Genomic DNA, 18,677 nt, shown 5'->3' with positions numbered 1-18,677 from the left:
AATTCAATCAATGCCATGAGACAAGAGAGAACTAATTTGACAAATACAAAAAAACAGTACATTGTTTTGATAGGTGTCAATAAAATTTTTGCATGCACAACAATCTTTTAATGAGCATTTTGTTGTTTAACAAGCTTCTCGACTGTAATGTCTTTTATGTGAAACTATCCAACTTCAAAAAAGAACAAGTGGTACATAGCCAAACTTGACTTTTATTGCTTTTATAAATATATTCTAGAAAACAAACTGATTTTATTGCTAGTTTCAACACAAAGGCTTCACAAATTTCATGTACAAAATTTGACACAAACTACATACAGTACCTCAAACTGTACCTGACTCGGAGAACGATATTATATTTCATTAAATAAAATATTCTCTATGATTCTCTATGACAGATTCTGTATAAAAAGAATCAATACTGAAAAGCTCCAAAAGGCCTAAGACAAGCAAAGACGTTGGCACAAGGCATTAGGTGAAACTGAAAAATGTGTTGCAGATTAAAAAGGTAGTCACATAATACCAATTATGTGAACATACATGCTCACACTCTAGTCATATTTTTTATACACAAAACCTCCACTGATCCTGAACAGAGAAAATCCCTTTAATGAAGATCTCCTCTCTGTACTACAGCTTTCATGTAACAACTGAGTGGCTTGGCTGTTCGGCATGTTGATGCCAGAGCAGGAGCTTGAGGTTTCTGTCGAGGTCTCTGCTTGGTGTAGTGCTACACTGCTTCACCAGCTGTTGCGTGTGTATTGCTAGATGTCGTCAGAGTCACTGATGTCGCTGAGGGAGACCAGGCTGCTCTTCAGTGTGCTGCCTGTTCCAACATCAGTCAGACCTGGAAAACATAACAGAGCAATGTTTCCTTTACACTCATTCAACTGCAATGGCTGCCATAGTGAGCAGGCAGATAAAACCCAAATACCATGAAGTTCATCATCATCTAGTGCTAAGTCTACCCAAACAGAATACATCTGCTTTCATAGTACAATTGTCCATATGTGGTGACATAAATATCTAAATAATAAATATTTAAAATGTGTTTTTGGGCATTTCTGCTTTATCAGACAGACACAATGGAGAGAGCGCTACAGCTAAAAGTAAATAAAATGCTTCAAGATAACAGCTGTGATTATTCTTAATGAATACTTTGTTCAGTCTCTTCTATCCTGGAAATGGAAAAAAACTTTACATTAAGAAACTCTCCCTGAAGCCTAAACTACTATATGACAAGTGCTTTTCATTTTAAACTCCAGAGCAAAAGATATTTATGGCCTTGATGATGCATTTGTTAAAAAGGACAGACACAGCTGACCAAATCCAATTACCGAGATAATTAACTTATCAGTTCAAGAGAGTTTGTTTCCTGCTGCGATGAAGAATGCAACCATAACTTCTGTATTTAAATTTGAAGACTTAACAGCAGGTGAACAATGTCAGGCTCATCAGTACACTCCCTCCCCTGATGCTGAAAAAGTTTTAGAGCAACAGCTCATAGCACATTTAGATTTTGAAGCCACACCTCATCCAGTGCAGTTTGGGTTTAGAATAATTCACTCAAATGAAACTGCCATGTTGCTACTTCACAGAGTTGACTATGACTAAACTGGACAGAGGTTTTTTGCAGTATAAATAAAATCTCTGTTATACAAGATCAAGTTGATCCTTCTAGGTAAACATAAATAACAACCTATTGCCAACAAGGACCTGCAACATGGGCGTGCACAAGGCTCCATGTCAGGGATGTTATTATACACCAATGATCTCCCACCTGGGTGTTAACTGGGGGTGGAGATCCAAATATATATAATGATGGCCCGGTCCCATACACTCATGGGTAGAATTCAGAGCAAGTGGCTGACTAACTCACTAAAATGTGGAAAAACAGTGCCCATGTATTTCACCAATAAAGGAAAATGATTACTCTGACACTTTCATAAGTGATCAAAACATAAAAAAACTACTGAATGCAAGTATCTAGGTATTAATTTACACCCCAATATAAAACACTGCTCACAGATTAAAATACAACCTGGCCAATTTTTGAGAAATTGGACACTCTCTTACCTCAAAGGGATTTAGGACATCTTTCATGCTATGATTTTGACTCATATTGCATCAAATACAGAAACAGAGACGTTGTCACTGTGCTATTCTCTGTAAGCAAAATATTCAGATGTCTGCTTAATAGTTGAATTACTTCATACTTTTGCTCCTCTAGCTAACTAGCTGGTATACAGACAGGGTAAATTGGATAATTATTGTTGACACTTCAGATATGACACCTTTATGTGTATTTATACCACACCCAGAAGTGGTAGTACAGCTTTTTATTCTGTGACTGATTGTTGACTAGTTACGCTGATCTCGGTAACATCATTCCCTGTGTCCTTTGAGAGATGCCTCTGATTAAGGGCTACAACATGTAAAGAAATGAATTTTGTGTAAGGGTAAATTTAATTCTGAATTAAAACAACAGACTAACACCACTGAACTCTGTTATTTCTCCAGATATTACAGCAGTACACCAGTGAATGGTGAACAACAATGCCTGCCACCTCCAGCCTTTTTTCCAGCTCCTTTTCTCTTTTTTTTGGAGAATAAATAAACGATGTCTGCTGCTTGGCAAGGTCAGTCAAGCATAGACAAAGACCAGCAGGAGATAAAATGATGAAGAATGATGAACAGAAAAACAAATTGTACACAACCTGAGAACGTTAGACACACTTTGACAGAGATGTTCACGAAGTCTGTCTGTTTCACTGTTCACCTGTGAGAGCAAGGTGAGGGCGAATGGCAAAATATGTAGTTGCAGAAGGCAGGCCCATTTTATGTAAAGGCACATGGAGTGGCCTCTGGGAGCAGACAAACTTTGTAACAGAGCGCAGAACTGAGCTGACAGCCACATCACCCGTGTAATCAGCTGTTCAGTTAGGGGGTGAAGCTGAAGATTTAAAGTAATTAATGTGGACATAAAAAAGCACATTCTGGGTATTGGGCAGACCACCTGCCTGACCTGGAGACTGCACATCGAGAACAGCAACAGAGCCGCTGTCACTTCCCTGCAATAATTTCATGATGTTACTATTAACTTAATGCTCTCCAGGCAGAGGTGCTGACATTGGTGAAGTGGATGGATGTCAGTGAGTAAGGTTTTAGTTTAGACTCTGGGCTGTGGCCTAGCACTGACCTGATTTGTGTTCCTTGTCTGTGGAGGTTCCCCAGACGCTGGTACTGGGTGAGTCCAGGCTCTTCCTCAGCGGTCTGGAGCCGTGGCCAGGTTTAGGCGTTTCCTCTCCAAAAGTGTCCTCCAGGTCTGTTAACTGAGATCACATACAGATTATGGTTATTCTGGTTCTCTTACTAACTGGGTCTCATGCTTATAACTGTTCGAAAATAGCCGAAAAAACACAGGTTTTGGGAACTGAGCTTTGTGTTCAAGCTAATGACTCTCAGTTGCTCTGATACAGCAGTATAACACAACCTCTGGTGGCTTATTAATTACTGTAATGCTGTTCTTTTAGCTTTTCACCATCATAAACAGTTTTATTTTTAAAGGTCAGAAAGGCCCTCGCCTAAACCCGATAATTAGTTGATGTACTGCTAACAAAAACAGATGAATGACCAATGGGTTCCAGTCTATAATGAAGTAAAACACACTGGTGCAACAAATATTTTCAGAGCAGTTGTATTTTAAATAATTACTTTCCAAAATACAATCTGGTGTTCACTGAGGTCAGGTCATGTGAATATCTCACCGTGAGTTCCTGAACTATGTCCTTCCTCTCTGGTAAGATGCTCACGCCCCCTAGTGGTTTCTTCACCATTCTGTCTGCAAACTGCTTCTCCATTTTTCTGGCCATGTCAATTGTTTTGCTCTCTAAAAAGAATAGAAAGAAAAGAGAAGAAGAATAGAGAAGAAGAATAATGACACACATAAATGTAGCTTAGATTAAAACAGTGTCGATGATTAGGAATATATAAATGTTGAAACAAATTACATTTCAAGCTTGAATTAATGGAAAAATTGTATATATACATGCATTGTTTACACTGACCGTTTTGAAAGGGGAAAATGACTTTGTGAGCTCACTGCAGTTCACGTTAAATGCTGAACTCACCTTTACCAAAGTTTTTCTTGTCCACATTTCCATTCTGGTCTTTATAGCTTTGGAGCTGCGTGAGGTCAATCTCCTGCATCTCGCTCACTTCTGACTCCTCCTCATCGCTCTCCATTGCAGTGACTGATGTCCTTGTCACAACACTCACTGGTCCCCTGGAGGGCATTGATTGCTTGACTGGAGTCTGCCTTGCCAGGACTGGACTGGCCTTGCTTGTTCTGATCTGGATCGGGGTAGCCTGGTTTGGTTTGGTCTGGGGTGATTTGCCCCACTGCTCCTGACGGTGTTTTTGAGGTTGTTCTTCCTCCATATCTGTGTCATCTTCTTCAGACTCTTCATCTGAACTGAAAGGAGGAGTTCTGAGAAAACAGAAGGCAGGTGGTCATTCTTTACTTTATGACAATTCACCCTTCCAGTATTTTTCAAAATCAAATAAGCTTTACACTTTATGACACCCTGTACACATGGTATTAATGTCTGTGTTGTATCTGGATGTCATATTATATTATATTTGATCTATAAAATATTAATACATTTCCTTTGCCCCGACTGAATCAACTGCTATGTTGTTAGAAGCATAAATCATAGGACAAGTCATCTTAGACAATATGTTTCCTGCTGGCAAAAGAGGAGGGGAGAGTGATTTTATGCAGCCAATTGCACTTCATATTATTACATTTTGGGAGACCAAATTCAAAGCAGGCATCTGGTAACATTTGTTCTCTATCCAATAGTATCTTGATTATCCACTTTGGTGGCTGCTTATCTTGTCCAGCACTCCCTTGAAAAATAAATTTTTAATCTCAGTGGAATATCCTGGTAAAATAACAGTTAAAAATACATTTAATGTTAAGTTATTATTTTCTGCACACTGTGACATTATCTGTGCTGCCTCTGCCTGTTTGTGATTGCAGTGTTACCTTGTTGGATCTGCTAGCAGCTGTTTATTGGGTCCATTTATACATAGAGAGTATATGCAATTTTATAAATATCCTGATAAAGATATACAATACATGTTAATACTTTGCAATTGCAGTCTATCAAGAACAGTTTCACTCTACACAGAGAGATGAGACATTTGATTTTTCCATACTTGGGTGTAAAGGTCCTCACAGCAGACTTGGTGTTGGGTGTAGATGTTTTGGGCAGGGCGGTGGTCCTCGTTCTTGGTGCTGGCTGGGGGGTCTTGGGCTGTTTGACTGGAGGTCCACACATCACCTGGGTCACCCTAGAGGGCAGGCTACTGGACCGAGGTCTGTTCTGAGTCACTACGCGCAGACAGAAAGACAGACACACAAACTTAAAATAAATACAACACAATTAGTGGCTCAGCCACTAAGATTGTGCCAAGAGAGCTCTCAAAGCCTAAGTCAGCTTGTGAGGTGGCAAACAAGGCTCATGTAGCAAGCAGCTTAGGGCTTACAACTACAGGTTTGCATAGATTAGACTGACATGTTTGATGTCACAGAAGTAATACCAATTAGAGTGGTGAAACCTGGACTCAAAATGTTTAGGAAGACATCACCCATCAACATTAACATATAAATCCACAGCTGCAAATCTACTGACACTACAGCTCACACTAAGACAGGAAGATATTGACTAAGGCAAAGTAACACCACAATGTGGTTATTAGCGGTTTCAGGGCATAGTAAGGATTTAGAAAGATGATCTCAACAGCCAAGAGGCTTTCTGATGACCCAATCTGAGAAAGTACCTTGAATTGAGTGCTTGGCTTTAGCCTGTGGCTCTGGCGCAGGGTCACTGCCTCTCCTCTGGCCCCTCAGTTTCTGCTCCACAGTGTTTGCGACTTCTTCCCGGTAGTGCCAGTAGTCCGGCATCTCACTTGCAATGCTTTCCCGCTCTGAACGCACCTTGACCATGATGGAACTGAGCTCCTTGTTCCTCAGACCACCTTGACCCTGAAGACAAGTAGGGAAGATGGAAATGTAGCCATTTCTCTTGCTTGTCTTAAATGGTCCCACATCAACACCAATGTAACCACACAGTTTAACTGATGTAAGCACATAATGGTAAAATTGTAGAGGCAGAGAATAACAACTGTAACATTTCTAAATGCTATATGTACCAGTCAAAGTATGCTAAATACAAAATGCTAAATGTTTTGGTTTTCAAAGTGGGGACTTTGAGGGGTCTGGAACATAAAAAGTTGTTCTACCCCTGGTGTAATCTATTGTCTGTAATATATACTTGCAAATGCTACTGGAGTATTTGAGGTTTTAGTTTGACTGAGCTCTGGATCCAAAATCAAAATGCCTAAGTCTTTGAGTGTGCCAAAAATGTAATATAGAATCTGACAGTCAGTGGTGACCAAACTGAACTGTATGTTTGTGTTTGATCAAAAGAGGGCATTATCTTATAGATCTCTACAAAATTTCAAAATCTTGCTTAAGTTAAAGAACTTTCATTGTGTTACGTACAGCTTTGACCCCAAGGTCCTCTAGTTTCTCAATAAGAGCCTGCTCCAGGGCGGGGCGCAGCTCCTTCTTGATGTTGGGGTTCTTCCTCAGAGTGTTGGGGGTCACCCTCTGTTTCCTCTCTGGTGGGAGCTCTGGCTTCTTTTCCACTGTCCTCCTCTCAGAGATGCTTGAATCTGTAGACAAAATCTCATCACTTAATCAGCAATTCATCTTGAAGCCAGCATTCAGTCACAGGTGATGAGGGCAAGAATAAAAAAGAACAAAACTGAGAAAGAAGACATCAACATGCACATTTGCCAATTTTCATAGCAAGCTCCATGCCACAGATTTAACATCTCAGCACATGTACAAGGCAATGATTTGACTGTGGTGGAGCAGGCAGAAGAGGAGAATGTCTATGTATTTATTTGCCAAAAAGTTGGGAACAAGATGGCAGATGGACTCAATGTAATGATCACTGATCAGGGCTTTCCGCTAAGGCACAGACTAGCCAGCCGGGAGAAATGAGTAGCCAGTCGGGGGCGGGGAGGGAGAGGGGGTATTATTATTATTATTATTATCAGTTGTAGTAGTAGTAGTAGTAGTAGTATATATATATATATACTAATAATAACATAGTGTGCCTGCATAATAAGCGGGCTATATTTATTTCAAAGAATTTTGCTTCCTAATTATTACTATTATTATCATTATTATTATTATTTTTAGTAGTAGTAGTAACAATAGTAGTATTATCATCATAATTTATCATCAGTACCTAGGCCATATATTATTATCATATCTATATTATTCTTATTCTTATTCACTATCCAGAATTGCGGAGCGACAACGGACGTATGACGTAAGTTAGCTTCTGTTGTTATATTTGTTATATGCTTTTCTGTCTCATTCCCAACAAGTAAACTTGCACCAGAATTTACTGAGAAAGAGTCAAAGAGCAAAATCATCAAACAAATTTTTAGGTTTATCTTTGTGTTAAATCCACCTCTATTATAGCGGGGAAAGCGCATCCAGAGAGCTTGGAGTACTACTGTCAGATACTGTTCCCCCTCTGTTCAATATGAAGCCAGGCTCACACAACTCTCAAATTCATACTGCTGACTTGTTTGCCCACAACAGGCAAGTCCTGTGATTTTCAGCTTGATATCATTAAAATTGACCATTACAGCAGGGGGAACGCATCCTGACAGCTTGGAGTACTGCTATCAGATACTGTTCCCCCTCTCATTCAATATGAAGCCAGGCTCACACAACTTTCAAATTCATACTGCTGGCTTGTTTGCCCACAACAGGCAAGTCCTGTGATTTTCAGCTTGATATCATTAAAATATATATATTAAAAAAATAATAGCCATTAAAGTAGCTGGCTGGACTTGAGTAACTGAGTAATAGGTTATATGGCCGGCAGCCGGCGCTTGTGGAAAGCCCTGCTGATGCTGACATAGCAGGTATCACAGACTGTCACAGACCAGGGCCTGGTTTTCCAGAGTTTCCTCGTGCTAGGATCATCTTAACTCCTTTCCATTTTGGTGGGGATTAAGATGATCTTAGACCCAAGATACCTGAGGAAAAAACTGCCCAGAACAGACTGATGCATCCATGCAGAGAGCATGCAGTCGACAGGATCTGCGGGCTAAAGCAGTCGTTTTACCTTTCTCCTCCTCTGACAGCTCCTGTATAGGGTCCAGCTTAGGAGCAGAGGGGGGCTCCTCTAATTCGACATCACGGGAGGTCAAAGTTCAGGGTAGGTCAAGGAGTCAGATAAAATAGGAGTTCAGAGTAGGGGACAAAAATGCTGCTTTGTCGGCCGTAGTACTAGTTTACATGTTTTATTGAGTTTATTGTCGGGAACAGCCTTAAAGAGTGGATGCGTAAATCCTCCATGCAAATAAGTGCATGCTCGGTCTCTAGAGGTGAAAAGAGTGTGTTTTTTTATATTTCTCTTATTCCAACTGCTTTTAACTGACTTACCAAGTACAACTCTCTTTGGTTTAGGCTCTGGGGCAGGTGCAGTGACAATCACTGAAAAACAGAGGGGAAGATGAATACATGAAAATTACAGAGGCACCTGCTTTAGGTAAAAAGTGATGCAACAGGGTGAAAACTGACTTAAGAGAATACCATACCTGGTACTTCAACTACTTTGGTGGGTGGATTTGAGGAAATGTTCTTTATCTGCGAGATGAAAGAGAAATTGTCACTCTGCCTGCCACATGTTTTAACACTTGTCTTTGTAGCTTTATAGTTTTAAACTAATACCAATGCTCATGCACTGGACTACACAGAGAACTGTATGTTCAGAGAAAAAAAGTTAAGCTATTAGAGAGAAATTCAGCCTTGGCTGCTAAGTATGGCCATGACAAATGTACAGTATCACCATGTCACAATTCAACACAATCTCAGCTAGCGCCGCAAATACAGGATATCCTGAACAAGGGCTGACCATCCGCTTTACTTCCTCTCCCACAAAACTGCACTGGGCGGTGATGAGTGTGTGTGTGTTTCTAACCTGCTCCCTCTGGGCAATGATGGTGTGCTCCTTCTCCTGCAGCCGCCTCTTCATCTCCTCCCTCAGTCGCTGGCTGAGCTTCTGATGCTCAGACACAGATGACTCCATTCTGCTCAGCTCATTCAACAACTGCGGAAGAAGAATTCATTGTTAGGCTCATCTGTACCTAAAACATTTTAAGAAGTTGGTGTGTTGTGTGAAAGGGGCACATACTTGGATTTCTGGTGATGTAATGGCAAATGAACATAAATACCTGATTCTTTTCAGACTCGTGTTGATTCTTAATTTCTTGCAACCTGGATTCCCACTTCTTGTCCTAGAAAAGATTATTGTAGGCATGTTAGACTACATTCAAATTGTCTTGGCATTCAGTTGCATGTATTAAAATATTATAACTAACCTGTTTCTTGAGTTGCTGTTCCAGCCTTTGAATGGCTTGTGTCTGCATCTCTTTGTAGTTGTCCAGGTCTCTCTCTGCCTGCCGCTGAACAGGGCTGGCTGCTCTGTCACTCTTGACTGTCTGACACTGATTTGCTTCCTATAAATCAGGGAATGAATGGCAATAAATACCTGATGGTAAAAGCTACCAAAAATGGACACATACTGCAAAGGATGAAAATAAAACTGACCTGGTGCATGAGCATTTACAAAAAAATAATGAAGGCATTGTTTTGTTCATACATTACGAGCCTGAAGATTTCGGCTGTAGAGAAACTCGATCTCCCTACGCATGCCATCCCTGCTGTCTTCGATCTTTCTGTCCATGCGCGCCATCTCCTCGGCTTTGAAACGATCCAGTTCTCTCAGCAGGTCCTGATACATGGACTGCTGCTCTTTTTCCTGGAGGTAGGAGAAAAAAAAATCAAAGAACAATGAATTCATTACTGCCTGGCATGAAGACGGTGATTAATTATGCCTTTTTATATTCTGATATAGTTAAGTCACTTGTTTTTTAGGCTTATTCAAAATCAGTGTTCAATGTAAGACATCTAATTAGTTGCATTAAAATTAGGTCAGAGGTTCTTACTAAGGTTGATGATAACACATTAAAGTCAGCAAATGTAACCAAGCAGCAGATGTGCTCTATTCTAGTTTTCCTACCTGAGCTGCTTTGGCTTGCAGGGCCTGTTGGTGCTGAACAAGCTGCCCCTCCAGACTTTTGATCTTCACATTGAGGCTCTCGATCTGAGATTTCTTCTCCCTGTCCGACTGTAACTCTGGAAGACAAGGTCAAAACGGGGCAAGGTGCGTCAGAATGTAATGTGAAACCCAGTGTTTCCTGTGTAGCTGTTTTGTAGCAGTAATGGCAAGTGGTGATTTTTGGTGATTGTTCTATTTCCATCTTTAAGTCATAGTTTTGAGTTTTAGTGCGGGTTGTAGCACTAAAGCTCTTCATTCTATTTAATGCACTGCTTGTTAGCACCAGGCCTGTTTTTGCTTGTTGAGGCAAACTGAGGTTGATGACAATATTTTGCTAATTTCCTATTTACCATAGCTGTGGTGGTAATGCCTTTGCTGTGGTGGTGCACCAAGGTGGAGTGAATGTAGATGAATCACTGTGAAACCAGTTTTGCATGTGAATAAGAACAATTTCATTCCACAATATCAAATCCATCTTTGGAAAAGACATACTTAGAAATAGTTCTAGATAGTTCCAAAATGAGTTTCATGTCAGCAAATGTTAGGCTGTTGCTCTTTTTCTTCACAATGGTGTGTTCAAACCAAGCATGCTGGAGCAGATTATTTAAACTCCAGAGTGATTACTCCTTTTTTTTGGTTTGTTTGGGCAGGTGAGAACAATGGCGTTCAACCTAGGGTGGCACTGATTTAAAATGCAGGGCTCTGCCCTCTCTTCGTGTGGTGTTAACCAGTATTAAAACCAAAACAGGTGAATTACGACAAAGAACATAGACAAATTAATCTTGGTTAAAGCTACTGTGACCTCACATGACCAAAACCTTTATTTTGTGGGATGACAGTTTTTAAAACCTCTAATAAATGAGCTGCAGTGCTTTTGAGTCCATGGGACTTGTTTGCAAGCCTTGGTTTGCTTGCCATCAAGTTAAACAAACCAAACAGAAAAATGCAACTACAGTAAACTTTCCTCTATTGTTTGGCTCCAAGATGGAAAATGGACTGCATATGTGATTGCAGCTTAGAATAGACTCTAAAATGCATCTTATTCCTTGTTGGACATTTTTCCTATGTGCAAGTGACTTACACTATATTACCAAAAGTATTCGCTCACCCATTCAAATGATCAGAATCAGGTGTCCTAATCACTTGGCCTGGCCACAGGTGTATAAAATCAAGCACTCAGGCATGCAGACTGTGAAACAAGACATTTGTGAAAGAATGGGCCGCTCTCAGGAGCTCAGTGAATTCCAGCGTGGAACTGTCATAGGATGCCACCTGTGCAACAAATCCAGTCGTGAAATTTCCTCGCTCCTAAATATTCCACAGTCAACTGTCAGCTCTATTATAACAAAATGGAAGCGTTTGGGAACAACAGCAACTCAGCCACGAAGTGGTAGGCCACGTAAAGTGACGGAGAGGGGTCAGCGGATGCTGAAGCGCATAGTGCAAAGAGGTCGCCGACTTTCTGCACAGTCAATTGCTACAGAGCTACAAACTTCATGTGACCTTCAGATTAGCCCAAGTACAGTACGCAGAGAGCTTCATGGAATGGGTTTCCATGGCCGAGCAGCTGCAGCCAAGCCACACATCACCAAGTGCAATGCAAAGCGTCGGATGCAATGGTGTAAAGCACGCCGCCACTGGCCTCTAGAGCAGTGGAGACGCGTTCTCTGGAGTGATGACTCACGCTTTTCCATCTGGCAATCTGATGGACGAGTCTGGGTTTGGAGGTTGCCAGGAGAACGGTACATTTCAGACTGCATTGTGCCGACTGTGAAATTTGGTGGAGGAGGAATTATGGTGTGGGGTTGTTTTTCAGGAGCTGGGCTTGGCCCCTTAGTTCCAGTGAAAGGAACTTTGAATGCTTCAGGATACCAAAACATTTTGGACAATTCCATGCTCCCAACCTTGTGGGAACAGTTTGGAGCGGGCCCCTTCCTCTTCCAACATGACTGTGCACCAGTGCACAAAGCAAGGTCCATAAAGACATGGATGACAGAGTCTGGTGTGGATGAACTTGACTGGCCTGCACAGAGTCCTGACCTGAACCCGATAGAACACCTTTGGGATGAATTAGAGCGGAGACTGAGAGCCAGGCCTTCTCGACCAACATCAGTGTGTGACCTCACCAATGCGCTTTTGGAAGAATGGTCAAAAATTCCTATAAACACTCTCCTCAACCTTGTGGACAGTCTTCCCAGAAGAGTTGAAGCTGTAATAGCTGCAAAAGGTGGACTGACATCATATTGAACTCTATGGGTTAGGAATGGGATGGCACTTCAGTTCATAGTATGAGTAAAGGCAGGTGAGCGAATACTTTTGGTAATATAGTGTATCTGTCTCTGGCCCTTTCTTGCGCAACTCTCTCTCTCTCCCTCTCTTGAACTGCTCACCAGATCTTTATGACTGGCTGACTTACGGTTCTCATAATCATCAGGATGGCGGCGCTGCATGTGGTTTTGGAGAAAAGAGGAATTGAGGAAGTATTTATCACAATGTGGACACTAAAAGAAAAACAAAAACAGATGGAAATTAATATCAGAAAAGAAATTAATCCAGCAGTTGCAAGTCATCATATCAACACTAGCACTAATCAAACATTTTCTCTCTGTACTGCACTAAACATGATAAATATTTGAGGCAACACAAAAAGTAAGACAATTCAGGTACAACTATGTGAGTTATTAGTTCATGTACTTAATGGAAATAGCTGACAACAAATCACTGCACAAATACTTAAATCAGCGAGACAGAAGCTGATTACACTTCACACAGGAGCATTCGCTGAGTTCAGACATGTATTTCCAAGCAGACAGATAGCGTGAGTGATGTTGATTTGTTCCCTGCGGCAGGCGTCACCTCACTCCAGCTCACTGACACTGTCAAGAGCCGGGATAGACGCTGCCTCCGCCATACAGACACACACACACATCACATGCTACATTTAACACTGCCGCTCACTGTGCTTGTGACTTCATTCAATGTTAAACTCGCTGCCACTGATATCTTGAGCACCACATGGCAGCAAGGATTGGAAAGTCAGTGGTGCTGCGAACGGAGGTGTGACACTATAATAAGCATGACTTTGACAGATACAATCACATTACTGGTTCAAAATGACTGAGGCAATTGGGAGTGAAATTAAATTATCCTGGGTCTGGCCACTCAAATAAAGAAGCCTGTGTGTATCACAATCTCCGAGAAACAGGCACTGCACAGAAACAAATACATAAAATATGGGCAGGCTAATGTTGCCAAAAAGACAAACAGCAAATGCCAAAGATCCTCGTAGGACACACGTGCTCCCTCTATCAATTATTGAGCTGCTGAGAGCTCGGTTATCAATGTTTCTGTTAGCTGAGCTGCTAGCGCACACCTAGCAACTACACTCTGTCATGACACACTGCAGCTGTTGCCTTGGCAACTGCATGGCCAGGTCAGCAGCAGCCAGGCACTTGAAGAACATGGGGGAGAACTACATTTTACATTTAGACTATAAAAAACCTATTTGCTAATGGTCTTTGCTATCAAATCAAAAACATTATTTACAAGCAAGGAGTCAAACAGATAAAACCAACAGTATCCGTGAACTATTAGCAAAAATGTCTTCAGAAATGCTGACTGCTAAATGCTCTAAGAGGACAGACACATGGAGGTGGGGGAGGTGTGAGTCAGCCAGTCGTCCTGATGACTGCTCTTGTCACCCATTTGTAAGTGGATTAATGAAAAACTGATTGCCACCAAATAACACTATCTGCTCCACAGCTCTAAATTCTACACTTTAAGTTTGAAAACAAAGCTTATTATATTTGCATCAAACTACAGAGCTGTAACAACAAAAATCTTAAGCCCTTCTACGACTTCATTTTTCTCCCTTCCACATCCTGATGACAAATGCACAAAGCAGGAGCTGTGAATAACACTTGGGAACAATGACAGAGAGGGGCCTCAGAGGCGGGGTGGGGTGGGTGGAGGGTATGGGGGTGATGTGGGCTGACTGTCTGCTTGCCATACGTACAATGGTAACTGATACCCCCAAGAGAGTGAGTGCTTAGCGTGTGGGCAGTACCTTGTGGCTGCTGATGATCCGTGGTGCGAGCATGGACTGCTGCTGGGTGCGCAGGACCTTCTTCCTCTGCTTCAGTTCCGCCGTCAGCTCCTTCACCTTGTCCTCCTGCTTCTTCTGCTGGGCCAGCAGCTGCTCACGATCCCTGCCGGCGGCCGCCAGCCTCTCCTCAGCCACGCTCAGGTTGACGGTCAGGTAGCCCTGGCAGTGGAGCAGCCACTCTACTGTGAGCTGGGCCAGCCGGAAGAGCTTGACCAGAGCCGGATCCACGGGGCTCTGGCAGCGCTGGCAGCGCTCTCCCTCCAGGCTGCAGAAGGTTACCATGTTGACATGCTCCTGGAGGGCGTTCACATCCAGCTCACTCACCACCAGGTCCACATCCACCGCACTGATGCGCCGCCAATCCACATTCTCCCTTCGTGGACGGAACTTAAACGGCGGGATGGTGGGGGGAGTCATGCCTGGTGAAGATGCAGGATGGCCGTTGGGGGAGGGCTGGCTCAGTGGGGAATTCAGGAGGGACGGGATCCCTGCTGATGAGTGAGTCCCCTGGCTCTCAGTGGTGTAGGGGTAGTATACGCCGTTGTGGAAAGGCTGAAAAAGAGGAGACATTTTAACTCTTCATTCAAAACAGACAGATTCTGCAAACCTGCATGCTTAACGTTAGCATCAAGCGGCGTGCACACCACACAATCACAGCAAGGGAGAAAAAAAGACACACACAGAAGGATTTGCAAGCATTTGCAGCCAAGCCACTGTAACAGAGCACAGATTCCACCGTTGCTGATTTTAAAGCAATTAAAGCCACGGCGCTCGATCTCCATCTACCTAATTCTGCAGATGTCCTGATGAAGCCGTGCTCTCCTTACCATCTTCGATTGCTTTCGCCTCAATGGATGGAAACCGAAGGACGAGTCGATCCCCACCGCCCCTTTCAGCTCAACGCGACGACACCGAGGCAGGGCGTCCTACGCGTTACCATGGAGACAGAAACGAGCGTCCCAGTTCAGCGAAAAAGACGGAGGGAGGGAGGGAGAGGAGTCCCTGGGGAGGCAAATGTTATCAAAACATTGCAGGCAATCAGTACAATGTTTGCCTGCGGTGCATGGAAAAGATAACCAAACGGTGCATTTCACGGCAGGTTATGGATTAAAATGATGTCCTCGTGTGTAAAAACTGAATGAAATGCAACCTAGTTAACTCAAATGCCAGGCAGACAGGATGCTTTCGGTGTCAAAGACAGCTATGGTTACCTCGCTAACAGGCACCAAGTTTCCCAAACAATCGTTTCAAGTTGAGGCAGGCGAACGGTTATCTTCCCCCGTTGCTTGACCTCAACTTCAACAATAGGACACATGCTTGAACTTGTTTTGGCAGCGGTAATCTTGATATCCCATTGTATATATGCCAGTGGACTTACTTTCCATCAGAAAAGGGTTTAATTTAGCACTTCTTGTAAGTTATAAACATGAAAGAGCAGCCAGTTTGCAACAGCTCGCTACGACTGTTTCAAACCATTCTCGCCTTGCTAGCTAACGGACATTTTTTGTCAACGTGTTGAGCAACAATTTGAGTTAAACTAAGACAGCGTACCCATCACCAACCATTTTTAATACTGATACATTTTGATTTTACGCCCCGGGACAGTGTTTTGGTTACTTACCACAGTGGTGGTGTTATAAATTCATGGCTTTTAAGGAGTTTTCCGAAAACGGGACCCCAGGCGATTTGCGGGTGACGTAGCTGCTGGTTTCCACATTCCTAAATCCCTGCTCACAAAAAAACTCGCATCAAGTTAACTGGAGTACACATATAGCTTCCGTTAAAAACGTTCAAAGTAAAACACAATTAAATGAACAAGAAAGATTTTACTATTTTAATATCGGAGCAGAAGCATTAAAGTGAAATTAATTTGGTTGATTATGATGTTTTGGATCTCATTTTGTCTATTTGTCGACTCTTGTTTGCGTTTTCCCCTTTCATTTCCTCGTTTGCTGGGCAACGACTCATTTTCCTCGAGAAATCCTGTCATTATTTTAGAGTTCAAGATTCACTAGGTCTAAAGCCTACAGGATGCATAGATCTGTCACCTGAGGCTCTAAAAATACATAAAGACTACACTACAAATTGGGCATTTCTACCAGACCACTTCGACCTTAAAAAAGTAATTTTCATATTTTGCGTTTTATTTTGAAATTGATTCACCGTACTTCCGGTTTTGTTCGGTCTATTCCTGGCTAGCTTTACAAAACCCCTGTTGAGAAGGGGGGAAGGGAGAAGCAGACCGCTGGGCTTTGAATTAGGGTGCTGGGAAATCGGGATGAGACAGAAGGTGATGACGGTGGTGTAAGCTGGAACCAAAACACATTAAAACGAATAAAAACAAGAAACAGAGGATATTATAACACAGAGATAACGGTGCGTGACAGCGGCGCAACCTCAAGATGAGAGACAAAATTTGCAAAACTTTGTTGCAAAAATCACAGCGCCTTTTCGCTGGCGTTTTACCTGGTGAAGGGCTCCCCCGTGTGGTCTAATTTGATGTCGTCAGCAGTATTGTATTTATTTGGGGCACAATTAGTCAACGCTAAAGGATTAGAGTACTTGTCAGGATGTCTGAAAAAACTCTTAAAATATCTTCTATTATTTTTATTCACAGGCTAAAATGGTCTTGAAGCTAAGCAGAATATTTACTTTTCAGAAGTCTTGAAAATACTGCGGTTCTGGCCCCCATTTGGCAAACCTCGTAATTGACTTCAAATTTAGTTCTGTGGCATCAACCCTTATATTACCTTTTAGGTCAAATTCATCCCATTCAGTGTTTAATGTCTCTACATACATGATTAATGTTGTTTTTGGGCTTCATAATTAATATCTTTTCCTAATTTAATGGGGACAACTGGATAAAGATGAAATTAACAGGATGTGTTCAATGTCCTGTGCACATTGTGTGCTCATCTGTGTTTCTCTGGAGTCTATTTGAACCCAAGCTATTTTTAGTTGTACATAATTATCAACATTTTACTCAAATTTATTTTAGCTGTTGTAGAGGACACTGAGGAGCTGTAACATGGTTTACAATCATCAAAAACTTCCCTCTGCTTTAGGGCCCTCACTGAACCTAACCACACCTGTAGTAGTGTAGTTTATGTGACATTTGGGAGGGGAAAACATGATTCCCACAAAAACTTTGTTGTTGCTGGGTTCAAACTGACCCCAACTGATAAAAAATGTTTGTAAATTTGAAGGTAAGAGGAGGGCTAAAATCCTTAAACAGGTTCGACCAGGCGAAACTTGGCAGATGTGAATTATTCAGCCAGTAGAGGGCGGCAGAGGTTTTACTCCTGCACAACTGTCACGGTGCCTTCACTGTCACAGTTTCCCCCCTCTCTCTCCCCACTCCCTGTCAGAGGAAATGCTGCCTACTGCTGCTGTGATGGAGAGCAGCTGCAGGAGGTGGCACAGTCCCCTGTCTTAATAGGGAGCAAAGCTCAGCAGGGTGCGTGCGCTCACATACACACTCACACGCACACACACACTCACACACATATTACTTGTACTTAAGGATAAGTCTTAAACTGTTCTTTGTTTTTTCAGTTCTTTAGAAGTATAGGATTAAAGAACAATTCTCATGCAGCACAGCGCTGGCGCTGGCACAGCACTAAAAACAAAGTGAAACAAAGTGTGAGAAGGGCTGGGAGGTTGAGAGGGTGGGGTGGGGTGGGGGTGCAGGCTATATTCTCTGAGAGCAATTTTTTTTTTCTCCTTTTACTTTCTCATTGCACGCAGTGTCTAGAAACAACCTGGGAACATCCGGCGCACTGAACTCGCAGTTGGACTCCCTCTGCTGTGAGAGAGGCTGACTGTGTGCCATTTCCCCGGCCGCTCCCCAGACAGCTCGGCTCGGCCTGATAAATAGGGATTTTAATTCCTCCGGACAGGGCCTGCGACTGTCAGGATAGCCTGAGGCGGACAGGAGGGTGGGAGACTCTCCTCCTCTCCTCTCAGGCTGTGTCCGGGTAAGACAGGCAACTCTCACCAGTGGCATCCCAATGAGGCGCTGAAGTTCAGCTGTAGGACAAGATGGGATGCTGATGCACCCATATCTGCAACACTGTCCCCCCTGCCTCTCCCCTTCCTTTAAGGCTGCCTTTTCTCCAGGCCTTGTGCAACTTCTGCTGGAGTTTAACTATCCAAGATATCCCCACACTGTAGCCCCGAGGCCAGGCTTATTATATTTACTTGAGGATAAAAATCCACACATTTTGACAAGAGTTACGAGAGCAAGAAACACATCGGCGAGGAAAAGTGCGGTGTGTTGCATTAGTCATGCGGTAAAAAAGGAGCCGGGGTGTGTGGAGGAAGAGGAGCAGACCTCTCGAGATGAGTAAGCA

At 42.6% G+C, this 18,677-nt stretch overlaps 1 protein-coding gene across 4 annotated transcripts; it reads right to left on the bottom strand.

The window, feature by feature from the left end:
- Positions 1–192: 192 nt before the first annotated feature.
- On the bottom strand, positions 193–16,045 carry dzip1 (DAZ interacting zinc finger protein 1). 4 transcript variants are annotated; one of them, XM_030073923.1, is made up of 19 exons: positions 15,947–16,045; positions 15,112–15,327; positions 14,287–14,877; positions 12,637–12,664; positions 10,571–10,636; positions 10,182–10,297; positions 9,762–9,920; positions 9,481–9,618; positions 9,334–9,396; positions 9,081–9,209; positions 8,698–8,746; positions 8,543–8,593; positions 6,572–6,744; positions 5,848–6,052; positions 5,224–5,398; positions 4,131–4,489; positions 3,768–3,889; positions 3,200–3,332; positions 193–847 (listed from the first exon to the last, which is right to left on the bottom strand). In XM_030073923.1, the coding sequence occupies exons 3-19, from the start codon at positions 14,740–14,742 to the stop codon at positions 765–767; spliced, it is 2,505 nt and encodes an 834-aa protein (XP_029929783.1). In that variant the 5' UTR covers positions 14,743–14,877; positions 15,112–15,327; positions 15,947–16,045; the 3' UTR covers positions 193–764. The 4 variants fall into 4 exon arrangements, with proteins under 4 accessions (XP_029929783.1, XP_029929761.1, XP_029929769.1 ...); XM_030073901.1 differs by having other exon boundaries at positions 15,153–15,327; XM_030073909.1 differs by lacking the exon at positions 10,571–10,636 and having other exon boundaries at positions 12,637–12,721; positions 15,153–15,327.
- Positions 16,046–18,677: the final 2,632 nt, after the last annotated feature.

The sequence above is a fragment of the Myripristis murdjan genome, chromosome 2, assembly GCF_902150065.1.
Source record: "Myripristis murdjan chromosome 2, fMyrMur1.1, whole genome shotgun sequence".
Classification (NCBI taxonomy): domain Eukaryota; kingdom Metazoa; phylum Chordata; class Actinopteri; order Holocentriformes; family Holocentridae; genus Myripristis; species Myripristis murdjan.
Note: the sequence above shows the minus strand (reverse complement) of the source record. Positions and strands in the feature narration are given on the sequence as shown.